Source organism: Stenella coeruleoalba (assembly GCF_951394435.1).
Source record: "Stenella coeruleoalba genome assembly, chromosome: 11".
NCBI lineage: Eukaryota > Metazoa > Chordata > Mammalia > Artiodactyla > Delphinidae > Stenella > Stenella coeruleoalba.
In genome coordinates this window covers 53,534,773-53,551,205 of record NC_137157.1, presented here as the reverse complement: position 1 = coordinate 53,551,205, position 16,433 = coordinate 53,534,773, and the positions used below count along the sequence as shown (strand labels likewise).

The 16,433-nt window shown below is 33.8% G+C and overlaps 1 protein-coding gene across 4 annotated transcripts in view; it reads left to right on the top strand.

Annotated features, from left to right (window-relative positions):
- USP15 (ubiquitin specific peptidase 15) overlaps positions 1 to 9,788 on the top strand; it is a 128,131-nt gene extending 118,343 nt beyond the window's left edge. For all 4 annotated transcript variants that reach the window (XM_079936336.1, XM_079936335.1, XM_079936337.1 and 1 more), the window contains 3 exons: positions 424 to 527; positions 3,828 to 3,916; positions 7,471 to 9,788. In XM_079936336.1, the coding sequence (XP_079792462.1) occupies positions 424 to 527; positions 3,828 to 3,916; positions 7,471 to 7,653 (376 nt within the window). In that variant the 3' untranslated portion in view covers positions 7,654 to 9,788. The remainder of the gene's footprint in view (positions 1 to 423; positions 528 to 3,827; positions 3,917 to 7,470) is intronic.
- The last annotated feature ends 6,645 nt before the right edge of the window (positions 9,789 to 16,433 follow it).

Below are 16,433 nucleotides of genomic sequence, written 5' to 3'. Positions count from 1 at the left end.
TAAATTATGATAAAATTTCTAAAAAAAGTTGTTTTTCACTGTCCCTTTATTCTTCCTTAAATAAATCATTTCTGAAAATGACTTTAAAAAATAAAAGAACCCAAATGGTAAATGGTGATGTCTGTATTTCCTCATATACTAAGAGAGAAATGTATTAGCATGAAAACATTAATCTGAATAACAACAATCATTGGAGAATTTTTAAATTCTCAATCCCTAAGAAAACTTTTGCCAAAACATTCAAATCTCAAGGGTATTTATATAATTTGTTTTATAAAGTTATTTGGCTCTTAGTAATTTCTTTAGTGAGATAGATAGATGGGAATACACTTAAATGAGAGTCAAACAACACTGACAAAGGAGAGTAGAATTCATTACATTTAGGGAAAAACATAAAACTAACTTGATCTCTTTTTTAAACAGTGATTTGGATATGTCGGAATTCCTAATTAACCCAAATGCAGGTCCTTGCCGCTATAATTTGATTGCTGTTTCCAACCACTATGGAGGGATGGGAGGAGGACACTGTAAGTTGATAGTTTACCGTTTCACTAAAATCATGGTGTTTGATAACTCCAGACTTTTTTCCTTAAGGTATTTATTACTTCTTAAAGGGAAAATGTGAGATGTGTCTTACATATAGTAGTCATTCAATAGATATTGATTAATGAATGAATCAGCTTTTGAACCTTTTTTTTTTTTAACATCAAGAGTAGAGGATTGAGTTAATCATACTCCATAGTTCAAAGCACAGGAAAACACTGGTCCATTCAGAGCTCCTGTCCTTCCCCATTCTCCTTCCCCTTCCGTTTCTAACTTGTTTGATGTATGAGCTCTCCTGAATCGTGCATCATTGTTAATTTACATGATTGTTACTCTGCTGTGGATCTTACTTTTCTCTCTTGACACTTAAGACTTCTCCATATTACTTTGTGTCAATTTAATTCATTGCTTCTAACCACTCATGATTTATATATCCACCATATTTTATTTCTCTATTCGCTTCATGGTGGACATCCAAATTACCTTTAACTTTCTACCACCACAAGAGCAATAAACATCATTATGGTCTCCTACGTGAGAATTTCATTGAGCTACATACCCAGATGTAAGATTGCTGGGTTATAGAGTAAAGTACTGTGAGATGGCTCTCCAGGACGGTTATACCAGTCTGTGCTCTCCAACTGATAGGTTTTTCTGTTGAACCAGCATTGCATTCTGGGATAAATCCTAGTCTTGAAGTATTTTTTAGTATACCCAGTTGGATTTGGTTAGCTGATTTTATTTAGGATTGTTAAAATTTAATTCATAAATGAAATGATACTGCAATTTTTTTATATTGTTCTTACTTTGGAATCAAGATTACAGTCTAGCCTAATGCAACAGGCTGGGATACTTTACACTTTTTCTATTTCCTGGGGCAGCTAGTATAATATAGGAATTAACTATTCATGAAAGTCTAGTAGAATTCACCTGTAAAACTATCTGGGCTTTACAGTCATAAATTTTTCTATTTATGTCATGCTTACTGAAGTATATTCAGTTTTCTTTTTCCAAAATGTGTACATTTTGGCATTCTCCATTTTTCTAAAAATATATGTTTTCCAATATATTTGAGAGTAGTTGTTTGTAATACTCTTGTGCTGTATTTTTTTTTTTTTTTTTTTTTTTTTTTTTGCGTTACACGGGCCTTTCACTATTGTGGCCTCTCCCGTTGCGGAGCACAGGCTCCGGACGCACAGGCTCAGGGCCATGGGTCACGGGCCCAGCCGCTCCACGGCATGTGGGATCTTCCCGGACCGGGGCACGAACCTGTGTCCCCTGCATCGGCAGGCAGACTCTCAACCACTGTGCCACCAGGGAAGCCCTTGTGCTGTATTTTTGTCCCTTTTTTGTTCTTTTCTGTCTTGTCAAAGAATTAGCTTTCTATTTTATTACATTTTTCTTATTGTTATACATGTATGTATTCTATCTCATTGATTTCTTCTCTTCCCTTTGATATATTTTTCTTCTTGTTAATTTGGGTTTGCTCTGTTTCTCTTTTTCCAGCTTCTTGTGTTGAATGCTTATTAACTTTTTGTTTTCCTTTTGTTCTCCTCTATTGAAGGCTATAAATAAAGCTGTAGATTTCCCTTTAAATATTCCTTTATCACTATTCCATAAATATTGAAATGTAGTATTCATTGTCTTTCAATTCTATATATGTCTTTAGTTTCCTTTATAATTTTCTGATTATCCCAAGATTATCTCATCATATGCTTTTTCAAATATATGGTTTTATAAAGCTGTCCTTTGTTTCTTAATTTTAATTTTATTTCATAGCATTTAGGGGCATTATCTATATTATATTAATCCTAGGAGTTTATTAGGGCTTCCATGGGGCTTAATATATGGTCTGTTCCTTAAATGTTTGTGTACTTGAAAAGCATACGTATTCCCCATTTAAGCATAGAGTTCTATATTTCCGTTACAGTTAATCTGATCAGTTGTATGCAAATCATTACTATCTCTGGTTATTTTTGATGTTCATTCTTTTTCTGAGAGGAATTTGTCAGGACTCCTACTGAAGTGTTGATTTATCTGTTTCTTCTAACAGTTTTATTAATTCTTTTGCATTGTTAGTTGCATTTATGTTTAAAATGGGTAGCTCTTCTTTCTCTATTGTTCCTTTTACCAGAATTTGATATTCATTTTTCGTTTTGTCTTTTTCTCAGAATTACAAATATTAATTTAGCTTTCTTTTGATACCATGATTTCGTTTGCAAACTCTGTGTGCCTTTTTGTTAGATTTGTCTCTTATAAATCTATATTATTGTTAAATCTTATCTTTTTATTTTCAGACTTATTGGTCTGAAAATATGTTTCTTTAAATTTGGGAGTGTGGTGGTCTTGATTTCAGATTGACAAATTTATAATCCATATTGGGCTCCACCCAAAAGAACAATAATTTTGTTTAAGAGGGGTAGAACTATTTAGAAGACAAAGCCTATAAAGTCACTTTTTAGAAACTATGACAGCAAATAATTGTTTTGAGTACATTTTGCAACTTTGTTTCCTCAGTTACTGGATAGTTTATACAAAGTATGGATGGGAGCAGTGGGCATTTTTTTTTTTAACTTAAAGATAAAGTAGATCTTTAAAATTTGTGCAGATCAATTGATCGTTTTTTACCTTTCCTTTGCTCTGTACTTTTGTTAAAGACTGGAAAAGATTCTGGTGTAAAAACCTCTACAAATCAATGAGATAATATTGTTGGAAAAATATTAGTCATAGAAAATTTAAATTTTGGTTGAAAATTCAAACTTTGGAATCAGAAACAGGCCTGAGTTTAAATCCTGACTCTGCTACCTAACCGCTATACTGTTGGACAAATTAAACTTCTCTTGATGCCTCCCTTTCCCCATCTCTAAAATCAGAAGAATAGTAATCATAGTACCTTCTTTTGAGATAATACATGTAAAGTGCATAGCACTGTGCCTGATACACCAGAAGCACTACATAAATGTTAATCACAAGTTATTGTCATTAGTATTGTTATTCTGTGAATTAAAAAATAATAAATCTGTCCTGTTTGTCCCTGGGATGAAAAAAGTCACATATTTCAACTTATATGAAAGTATCGTAGGCTTCTAGTTTGTAGGAAATTATTCTAAAAACCTTTAATCATTGGAATCAGTTAAATACATGATAGACAGGTCTTATATAGATGATTATCATGTAATTTTAATAGGTATTCCCTATATTAGATGGTTTTAAAGTTTTGAGGGTTCCCTCCCAGGAAACCACAGCTCATTTAAGTCACAGAAGCGATTATATTTTTTCATTAGATACTGCTTTCGCAAAAAATAAAGATGATGGAAAATGGTACTACTTTGATGACAGTAGTGTCTCAACTGCATCTGAAGACCAGATTGTGGTAAGTGTGTCTTTTATTCCTGAAAATCAAGGAATCTACTGTTTTAAAAGGGGCCCATGGAACACTATAGTCTATATTCTAGCAATTCTAATAGGTGAGAGACTTGCTCTGCTTTAAAGAAATGTAAAATTGTCCTCTAAGTGGAAATCTGTCTACTAAATTTGCCCACTAACAGAAGCATAAGTTGAAACATGAAAATTTTTCTGGTTTTCAACATGAAAACTGGAGAGTTCTAATGAAAATATTACATTTTCCCCTGAAAAATAGGCTCGGACATTCTAGACGTTGACTGCTTAAAGTCAGAATGCTAAAGTAGAAAAAAAAAACAAATCTTTAAGGGCCTTACCATACCTCAGATTTTTAAAGTCTTATCCTTTCTGACAATTACATATTCAAACTCAAAATGATATAGTTATATAAAACAAATTACAGATTTTAAAAAAATTAATGCTGTGTATTTGTTACTTTGATGTTTTCTGAATAGTAGAAAAATTAGGAAGTTAACATCTAGTCACACGTGCATCAGTTTATCAGCCACAGCTGGAGCCAAAATATTGGCATTTGTTTTGTTTCCCATCAGAGCACATTTTTATTATCAGATATGGATTGATGAACAGACGACTGGTATGTTCTAAGAAGAAAACTAAGAATTGCTTGATAAGAATTTATTATTCTATAAATTTTGCCTTTCTGTATATTTTACTTATTGATGACAGTATTATAAAGTATGAGAATTAAGGTATTTGCTTATGTGATGATATTTCCTATACAGAGGTTTTCTGGTGATGTTGGGGGAGCACTGACTGCTTTACTTTATTTCATGATTCAAATTATATATTCCTTGAGGGCAGAGACTAGTTTTTTACTTTTTTAGTTTATAATGCTTTAAAGGTCTTCAACTAAAATTGTTCAATTTAATAAATTAATAAATTTCTGAGCCCAATTACTGGCATAGTTTTAATTGGTCATTGGATGAACAGATACGAAATTATTTTGAATTGTTTCTCTGTAGATGTTTCATATTTTTATCTATATATGTGTATATAATTTATATATATTTATATATTAAATTATGTACCGTTGCTTATCTCCCTACAGCTGTAACAAAGAACAAAGACTTTTGAACTCTTAATATTTTAATATTTTTTAAAATGTGTATATGCCTAAGTTAACTACATTTTCAGTTTATATTTAGACTTCTAATTTCATATCATATCCCTCACTTTTCAATTCTGTTCTCCTTTTTAATCTACCAACACAAAACATCCTGAAGTTGCCTACATTGTCCTTCAAAGTCTATTTGACAACACTGCCCTAATCTTGCTTTCAAATAAATAATATATCTTGTTTATATACAGTAAGTGAATTTGATGTTACCTTACATTTTAACAATGACAATTCTTCATTTAGTCAACAGGTACTTGAGTACCTTCTATATATAGCGCTTTATTCTAAACAAGGTTAAAAGACAGCTATCTCTGATTTCAAGAGGCTTACAATCTAAAGGTGATGAGAAATGAATTGACAATTGTATATGATAATTACTATTAAGTATCTTGGCTGTATAGGTTGGAGGCATCTGTCTCAACTGATTTGGGGTTTAAGGAGACAGGGCCAGTGCAGGGAAGTTTGCATAGAGAAAGTGGTGTTTGACCTGAGTTACAGATACAAATAGTGGTAAATGAGACAAAAGATGCAAAGGTATTCTAGGCAAAAAGAACAGTACCTACAAAAGCAAGGAGGCATGACAGAATATAGCATTTAGGGGAACAGCAAATAATTTGGTGTTACTGAAAGGAAAGACTCTTGTTGGGGATATGGAGCAGAAATTAGGCTGGGGCTAAACCTAGCACTCAGATCAAGAAAGATGACATTTTTCGTTGTTTAGACCTTTTTTTTTTTTTTTTTTTTTTGCGGTACGCGGGCCTCTCACTGTTGTGGCCTCTCCCGTTGTGGAGCACAGGCTCCGGACGCACAGGCTCAGCGGCCATGGGTCACGGGCCCAGCCGCTCCGCGGCATGTGGGATCTTCCCGGACCGGGACACGAACCCGTGTCCCCTGCATCGGCAGGCGGACTCTCAACCACTGCACCACTGGGGAAGCCCTAGACCTTTTCTTAAAGTTTGTAAGAAGTATTGGATGGTTGTTAAGTAATAGAAGAACATTATTAAATTTGCATCTTAACATGTCTTACAAACACTTTAGAAGACAGGTTGGAGGGCACTGAGTAAAGAAGCAGAAAGGTCATTATTGTCTCCAGAGGAAAGGAGGCTGTCATGTAAGTTAAGCAACAAGAGCTTCTAAATTTAAAGTAGTGGTAGTAAGTATATAGACAAAGGGAGAATGGATTTGTGAGCTACTTAATGGATAGAAATAATAGAACTTGATTAAGATTAGATATAAAGATGTAGAGAGGGAGAAGATGAAGATGACTCGTCAACATTCACTAAGGTAGTAAACGTAGGAAGAAAATTTGCTGTGAAGTTTGAGATACATGTATAATAGCTATGTGGAAATTTCCATTTGGAAATGGAACTAATAGAACTAGGGTGAGTTAACTCAAGGGTGAGATCTGGCTTCAGTTATAAATCTGAATTGTCTGTCTTAGGTAGCAGTTAAAACCATAGTTTCGAATGAGTCACCTATGGGAAGATACAGATTGAGAAAGAGCAGTAGGCTGTGGACAGAACATGATTTTTTTTGAAGGTCAGCATTTAAAGAGCCCACAGAAAAGTAGAAGAAACTGTAGAGATGGAAGATCTAAGGAAAAGTGGTGTAACAGAAGCCAAAAATGCTTTAATGCAGGAAAGAGGAGTAATAAAGCATTAAATGCTACAGAAAGATTAGCTAAAAAAGGCATCCATTTAATTTGTTAATAGGAGGTTTTTGAGCCTAGTGAAAGCCATTTCATTAGAATGGTTGCGGCAGTCACATTGAATTGAGGAGTGTACGTGAGAGTGAATGATGAATATTAGATTTTCTGTCTCCAGCCTGGCTGTGAGGAAGAGGAAGAGGTATATGGCAGCTAGAAGAAGAGGTAGAATGGAGAGGGATTTATGATGGGAAAAGACTTAAGTATTTTTTATGCCCAAAAGTCCAGTAGATAAGGACTCATTAAAGATACACAGTGATGATTGATGGAGCAATATCCTTAAGATGGTAAGAAAAGTTAGAATCTAGAGCAAATACAGAATGAAGTTATTACTATTAGAAAGAAGCTTACCTTTTTCTTAGAGACAGGAGGGAAGAAAGCATAGAATTCTATTTCATTTTAGAGTAACTAGGTTAATCTGTGATACAGTTGGATTTATTTATCTATCCAGCTAACTTAGAAGAGAATAAAAAATGTTAAATCCAGTGACCATTGTTCCTTTATATATAGAAGTCATCTTATAGTTACTCAGTTTTAGTAACCCCCATTTGACCATGTGTGGTTTTCTTGATTTATGTCCTGTCACCAAAATTGGTTACCAGCTAAAAATTCATACTGTATTTAATGTTACCTTTAAGAATCATAACCATTTTAACATTCTTTTTTTTGTTTGTTTTAACAGTCCAAAGCAGCATATGTACTCTTCTACCAGAGGCAAGACACCTTCAGTGGAACTGGCTTTTTTCCTCTTGACCGAGAAACTAAAGGTGCTTCAGCTGCCACAGGCATCCCATTAGAAAGTGATGAAGATAGCAATGATAATGACAATGATATAGAAAACGAAAACTGTATGCACACTAACTAATGAAAGTCCTAGAAGCCATAAAAGAGAGACTTTCCTGCTGGTGGTATCAAAATGATGAAGTTACCCACCACATTAAACAAAAGTCTGAGATGGGGAGTTTCAGATAACTGAATGTAAATCCTTTATCAGATTTTAACTTGTGCAGTACTTGAAGTGAAACACAATGAAAACTTTAACAGAAATTGTCTCTTAATACATTTACAGTCTTGTATTTACAAGCTAAATATATATAGGAAATCACAAATAAATCCCTTTTAAGTTTGCTGCTGTTTTGATGAATTATGTTTTCTTTAATTTTTTGGATGTGAGTTAATTGATGACAAACGTTAAATTTGTGGATGTTGGTCATTTATTTTGCTCAAATAATACTGCAAGAAAACTGGCTGAACTTAGTTTTTGGATAATTAATTCATGTGCATTAAGCTGCCACATATACTACTATGATATTTAGCTGCGGTATCCATGTGGCATAAATACTGCAGTAGTATTCTTGGAAAACCAAATTTTCAAATCTTTACCTGGTAGTCAATGTGGGCCTGTTATAAAACCAAATCATGATACAAGAAATAATCTTGAAAAAGTTATTTCCTTTTGTAGTATCATAAAAAATCCAGAATGTTATGTTCATCTTATTACTACTGTGGAAACAGGTTCTAGATTTCACACTTCATCGAAAGTCACTTTTCAGTTAAATGTAAGTATTTTTTACTGCTATTGGGATCTATCCCTAGATATTCAAATTCTTTTTGACTTGCTTTAAAATGCATATCTTTAATCTGGTGTTGGTCCAAAATTAAAATTTTGGCTGTCTGTTTTTCTCTACCCCATTTTTTGGTAATTTGGCAACTTTCAGCTCTCCCAAGTATTGTAATATAAGGACAAACTTAATAGTATTCTGTATCCATAGTAATAATTACATCAAGCTTAGATGAGAATTTTTTTTCATATACTGGCCTTTAAATCACTAATGGACAATTGGCTTTACAGGTAGGTCTGTTAACTTTCTTTGTGTGTTCCTGATGGAATTCACCATAGCCTTACAGCTTTTCTCAGAAGGTAACTTGTTACAAGAGAATTGGCATTTGCATGTTCCAGAGTCAGAACCTGTACAGTATATAAAGTATACAAACCTTGAATTTTATTTTAGTTCACCACATTCAAGGATCCAGGATGCCAAAAATATGTGTGAACATTTGAAACATTTTTCATTTGCTGCTTTTTCCCTTTGATCTAGTTGAAAGAATGTATTGTCAGTTGGCATACAATACTGCCTTTAATAGAAAATAAATGCTGGGGCACATTTCACATATCGACTACCTGAGAAATCGCTTTGTGTCCCACTGTTATTAAAGCAAAAAGTATAATGTTCTTCACTTGAACTAATCAAATACAATAGATTATAAATTGTGTATTGTAAATAAAAGTTCACTCTGTGAGTGCACATTTTGGTAAATTATTTATTTATGTTAGCATTTAAAAGTGAAAGAGAAATGCATTTGACCAGGATAAATGAGGTATGTTGATCATGGCTTTGCTTTATACCGTGATATTAAAGCTGGTTTTTCATCCTGGTATTTTTAAAGCTGCTTTGGGTTTTTCCTTTTTTCTCTTCTTTTCTTTTCTTTTCTTTTTTTCTTTCTTTTTTTTTTTTTTTTAATGTAAACTAACCTCCTGCATGACAGAGGTTAAAATTTTGTCTGCACTTGAGTTCACTTGCGTTTACATTTGAAATGTGCATGTTTATTTATACAGATTTCAATAAAGCTATTCAAGGCCTTATTTAGTCTTTTATTTCTTACTCTGAATCTTTTAATAAAAATCCTCTATTTTATGGTAGGTGACCATAGACTTTTTAGTTATACCGTTAAAAATAGAAAGAAAAGCATGTCATAGCTAAGTAAATCCTACTGTTAAGGACATGTTTTAAAGTTGACGTTTTCAGTTTAAATATTTAGTCATTGAGCAAATGTTTGTTTGTATACCTACTAATCTAGAGTCTTGAGATTTAGCAGTAACCAAATATCCCTGTGCTCACAGAGTTTGCAGTCTTTCTGCTACCTACCAACTAGCAAACTTTATTTCCATTTTTCTGAGGTTTAAAGAAAAGACAAAATTTTTTCTAGCTCTAGATTGTAGTCTCTACCCTAGTTGTCCATAGGGACCATTCCTTTTTCCTGTGATTAACTTATATTCCCACTGAAAGAAAAGAAAATGATGTTAATAATACCATTGAATTTGTCAAACTCAAATGGCATTTTCAGCTGCAAAAAAGAAAACTGTAAAAATAGTGCAAAGGCTAATCCATACTCTAATTAAAAGTAGATGTTCATAGATAGTACAGGGTAGCAGGAATATATCCAGTCTAGAATTCTCCTTCTAGCTTTGCTACTCAGTAATCACATGACTTTGAATTTAATCTCTCCTGGTCTGTTTCCTGGCCGGTAAAATAATAATAATAATAGGAGCATTTATTGAGAATTTTCATGGACCAGGTACTATATTAAAGTGTTACATGTATTACCTCATATAATTCCACAATAGCTACGAGGTAGGAACATTCATCATCCCCATTTCTCATACGGAGAAACCAAGGTACAAAGCAGCCAATATTCCCAAGTTCACACAATTGCTATGTGGTGGCCAATATTCTATCCTCAGGTACATGTGCTACTTCCCACTAGTTATAGTGTCTGACTCACAGGATTGTTTGGAGCTCAAACAAGATAATGCATTTTATGGCAAGGTGCTTTGTAAGCTATGTGGTATACTCATTACTGACTTTTTCAGTCTGAATACAAAGTCATCTTGAAGTCTAATAACTTTGCTCCCAAAAGTAACTTCAGGTGAATATCTGAGTACTGAATAAGAAAAATACCAGCTGGAACATTGACTAACCATTCCCTTTTAAAACTAACTTCATTCAACTTGCATACATTTATTACAATTTTAATTAAATTTTAAATGTGGCATTTTTTTCCTTGTTCATCTAACTCAACTGTGCCCTTCTTTACATTTCCCCAAATGCAACCCTGATTTTCAGGACTTTTTTTCTTCACCTATGATTTAGTTTTAATTAATCTATATGAAAAAGCTGCAGCCTAATGTTTTATTTAAATATCCTGCTTTCTCTTGTAATCTGTATTCTTTTAGTCCTATATTTGTCCTTGCTTTTCTGGCAGCTAGATATAAAGCCACACAAAACAGTGGTTTGGGTATGAAGAAAATTAGTTAAGTGTCAAAGCCATTGCTACAGTATAAAGACAGTGCTTGTTCATCAACTAATTTCATTGAGGTGAGGACATCTTATGAGAAATAAGCCAGGAGACTATGAGATAAAATGAGTAGAGTCTCCTTCAGTGGCTTATGAAAGGGAGTTGGGGGGAGGGGGCGTGGTTTGTGGGGGTGGGGAGCATGCCAGTAGGAACCTTTCACCCCAGAGAAGAATGTACTGTCTCTGACACTATCACTGGTACATGGTGATAACAAAAAGTAAGCCAACTTTTAGTCTGTTTTATTATCTTTAAGTACTTTACAGACAATACATTTCATTACTGCCTGCTTCCCATCCTCCCTACTTGTAGCTATGGTTCTGATCTTTGCTTGTGCAGTATAGATGAGCACATTCTCTCCAGTTTAGTTTGTAAGGTAGAAATGTGGAGAATTCTTGTATACAGAGGAAGGAACCAAAAGTCTTTAAAATCTCAGAGGAGTGAGAAGGAAAGGAAAATAAATTTTATTTCTGAAGCCAAAGAAGAATAGTGGAAATCTTTGGTCATATTGTTTGCTCTACAATAAAGTAATTTTTTAAATTTTTATTTGAAACAGCTTCTCTTGAAAAGGTAACTATGTTGATAACTCACAAATACTTTTTTTTAAGTGCCAGAGGTTAGAGAAAGGGGGAAGGAGAGTGTATTTATATTCTTGCTGACATATATTAAGTTGTAGAGCTATATAGTCTATTGTTTCATTATCAGAGTTTTTTAATGAGAAACATGTATAATTTTTCTTATAAGCATTATTCTAGCTTGGGCATTTCAATTCTATATAATTTTTCATGTGTTTAATTCATATTTACCATATATTAAAGCAAAAGAATTTCAAAATAGCTCAGATAACACTTTCATTTAAAACTGGATTAGGTATATTCAAATTTTTAATCAGCATAGAATAGGTTTTTAAATATCAGAATCAGGAAGATAAAATATACATGTAAAATGTACATAGTAAAAATTCAAATATTGATCAAGCCTTATTTGCACTAATGATGGGGTAAAGAATTTTTAAATGGATAATATAAAACAGACAGTACAAAAATTATTTTTGGCAAATATATGCATTGGGAAACATACACTACATCATACCATGGTCTAATTATAATCAGCTCTATCTTTGGAAGCCTGGAAATTGCCAGGATAGTGAAAGGGAAGAGACTCTGGGTTATTAAGAGAATCCAGAAAGTGGATAAACCATTCAGGGAAAATCAAGGGTTGACATAATATTGTGGACTAGAGTCTCAAAGGACAGAGAGAAAAATCAGTCAAATGGGTTTTGATGTCATTTTTTTTCTAGAAATGCCTATTAAATCTTATACAAAGCAGCTAAAAATACAGCTATCTCTTTGGAAATCGTTCTTTTAAATGGAAATGCTGTAAAAATAAGACTGCACATTTTCAGTATGCACAAAATCAAATATTTTAAATGTTTAAATTGTTTTGGTAATTAACTGTGTTCTACTGTAGAAAACCGTGGTTGAAGTTGGTGCTCATCTTGCTCAAAGTTTTCCCTCATATCAGGAACTTGTAGTTTGTTCTATATAGTTTGATGAAACAAAAAAAATAGTTTTATTTGCTGTGACCTTCAAATCCGTTGCTAGGAGTTAAATCTACATACATACAAGTAAAACAATAAATATGGAAACATCCCAAGTCTTTTCCCATAATGTGTATTCTTACATTTTTCTTAGTAATGACAAATTCTTTACATTTGCCAAGCTGTTTTAAACCTTAAGTATTACCTTGCTTTTTAATTCTTAGTTAAAATCTTTCAGGATTCTTAAACTTTGTAATATCTCAAACCAGGTTTTCTCATTAACACTTATTTTGTTTTTCTTTTAAACTTTATGAAGAATATTGTAGGTTAACAGGCATTGTAACTCCTTATTCCTCCTCTATTCATTGATTCTTAGGTATGGTAGGTTTTGAATAGTTTAGACTCACGTATTAAAGTGTTCTTCTTAGTCTGGCCTTACATGTGTGCCTTCACTCTTTCATCTGGCCTGCTTTTCTTCTGACCTTGAGTTATCCCTATAAGTAGTGAAAGTATTTCACTTTCTCTATACTGAAAACAATCTTTTGATTATATGAAGTGGGCAATTTTAAAATTCTCTTGAGTTCGTCAGAATTAATCACATCATGACTTTTTAAGTCATTTCCCAAAGAAGTTCCAGACGTCCAGATCATTGTTCATCCCCTGAGCTCCCTAACTCCTGTAGTGAATTATCAGTGTCCTGAAAACTACTTAAGACAGAGCAACCTCCAAGCATATATGAATTATTTTAGAATTGCCCTTACTTAAAACCAAAAAATAAACTAAATATGGAGAAATTATTGATAGTACATCTTTTTATTCCTGTAGGACTCATACTGAGTGACTTTAGTAAGATAAAACTCGATTTATAAAACAGTTTCAATTTTGTGCCATGTATCTATTGTGTGAGTTGTAATATTGCAAATTCAAACAGTAAACATCAATAATCACAAATACTTGGGTAAGATGTTTGTTGGGAGACAGTGAGATAGGGTAGGAAACATCCTGTATTTAAAACCATTTTACCACAGCTAGCTCTTAAGTCATTGGCTTCTGAATTTTAGTTTTCTCAACCATAAAATACCAGTTTCTTGTGAGGATTAAGAGTTAATGGATATAGAGGTATAAACTTCGAGGTTTTGCAAAATAAGGCATATTTCCTATTATGGAAAACTAGAGTGCTCTATCATTGCTGATGAAAGACTTCTTCAATTGAAGGCTCAAATTCAGCTTTTAAAGTTATTGTTAAGTATATATTTTTAGCAGAAGAATAACCAGTAGGGTGGATCAAATTAATATTTGCTTTTTCATTTTTTTTTTTTAAGATGTTCTCCTAGCTCCTCTAAAAGACTTGGAGCAGAAGTCTTAATGTGATGGTAAGCTTGAAAATTAAAATTTCATCACGGATACTAGAATCCAGTTCCATACTAACAGATTTGTTTTTTTAAAGCTATTTATGAGCATAACTAAACATTTTACACTTAAAACCCTTTTCTCTGCCTTCAGCAATCATGGATTATGTTGTCTTTTTCCTCCAATTTTATTTATCAGTATCTAAAATCATTTGAGTAAAGTAAAATCCAAACTTCAGAGGTTACGACTTTTATTGTTGGGATAGAATTAGTAAAAGTCAGATTCTATTCCTCTCTTTAGCTTAAAGTCCTCCTCCAGACCCTCCATGAATAAAAGAGTGGTTCAGAACATAGGCTTAGAACTTTAACCACCTGAGTTCTGGGCCTACCACTTTTCTGTAAGTCTTGTTACCTCTCTGATTCCCAATTTGCAAACTAGAGCAGCTCCAGAATTTCCATCTAGGAGGGCTTGGGGTGAACAGTCCGAGTAGAAAGAAGTGTGAGACTCTTAAAACTGCATGTTTGCTCAGCAAGCACATGGTTTTTCTTGAAATGTACAGTTTACTTGTTGTAGAGGGCTATTAATAGATATTTGTGAGGAAACCAAACTCCCCATCTACCTAAGCCATCCACTCCTGGCACTATTACCCTACCTTTTAGAATAATTGTGAGGTATAAATTGTGTCCTGATCATTATGAAGAACGCAGCAGGTATTATTACTAACAAGTACACCCAATTGTGGGAATGATTGTTCTCTCTTTACAAATGAGACTAATTATCATTATTCAATATCATTCACACTCAAGTTCCAATAAGCTTTCTTCAGCAAGAGAACAAAGAATAGGGTAACAATTATTCCACCCAGATTGCCTGTTCAACTGGTGCTTGAGGGAAAAGATTGAGAACTAGCCCTTATCGAACTCCTCACCTTCCCTCAAACATATACAATTTGACAACTCTGGCCTTTCCCACATACTATTCTGTTTAATGGTCTGCCTTATCTCCTACCAGGCAGACTCCTACACACATTCTTCAGGACCAATCCCAACATACACTGGCTTGCTCTTCCTGACACATCAGTTGTCACCTTGGGCTATGCATATCTCTCATCCCCCATTAGACTGAATTAATCTGATGGAAGAGTCTTGTTCATAGATGCTAAGATGGTGTTGGGTATAGTATGTGTTCCTAATGTGATAATTATTAAATGAAGGATTTGCCTCAATATCTGAAGCATCACTGTATTACTGTGATTTTGTTTTATCCCTGATGTATTACTGAGTATTTTTAAAGCTTTCAAAGTAAATTTACCTTATGAATGTGCATTAAAAATAGATATGTTTAAAATACAGTAACATTCTAAATTCAGTATTATTAAGGATAATAAATTCAGTATTATTTATGGAATTTAGAATATTCAAGATTAAATGTAAAGAATAGCAACATTTCATTTATATTTTCTAAAGACATTTTTATTGCAAAGAAATCTGTCTTCCAACCCAGTTTTTGTCTGGTTTCCATGGCAAAGTAACCATTCTGTGACTAGGCTCATAGCCTCCTTATCTAGTATCACATATACAACATTCTGAAGTCTACCTTCCCTTAATATTGTCCATTTTTCTTGAGTCCAAGGTTTTCCAGGAGAATTAACAACTATCAAAAGTTAGGTCTAGGGCTTCCCTGGTGGCGCAGTGGTTGAGAGTCCGCCTGCCGATGCAGGAGACACGGGTTTGTGCCCCGGTCCGGGAAGATCCCACATGCCGCGGAGCGGCTGGGCCCGTGAGCCATGGCCGCTGAGCCTGCGCGTCCGGAGCCTGTGCTCCGCAATGGGAGAGGCCACAACAGTGAGAGGCCCGCGTACCGCAAAAAAAAAAAAAAAAAAAAAAAAAGTTAGATCTAGATCCTTTATGCCTCTGCATTGACCAACAATGTAGTCACCAAGTTTGTCTTCATGCATCTTCTGAGAAGGGTCTCAGAGTTATTAAATACTTACGAGAGTTTACCTACTGATTGCTTCCAAGCAACCTGTATAGTGATACTATTTTTAAACAAATACTGCCTTGAGACCCCATCCCCATGAGAGCCCACAATTTGTATAGTATTAATAAGCCTGGATGAGTTGTTACTGCTGTCCCAAAATAGAAGTCCCTAAATCACCCTCAAGCACATTGAAATAGTAAAAATACTATATAATATTTGGTTGGAATATACAAAGATAGGTGTACAAATTACTAATTTGGGAAGTGAAACAGTCCATAGTTTTCAGACTTGAATTCCCATTTTAAAAAGACATCATTTTTCAGTTTTACTCCGATAAGAAATAAAAGTTAAACAAGAAGTAATGGGGGGGGGAAAAAAAACCTCACTTTTGAGGCAAAAAAAGAGTCTTGTTGATGGCCAAGGGTAAGACTCAGTTTCCCAACAGGGTAAATTAATTTTGAAAACAAAAGGAGCCAAATGTTAAGGAAAGAGAAGATAGTCAAGTTTGATTGGAAAGGAGAGATTTTCTGTGTTTTTTTTCTTTCGTGGGTGGTTTAAGCTCTAGAGAAAATATTTTCTTGGACAGATTCCTCAAAATTCCCTTTAAACAACCAGGTAGACTGGGAACATCCTGGATCTTC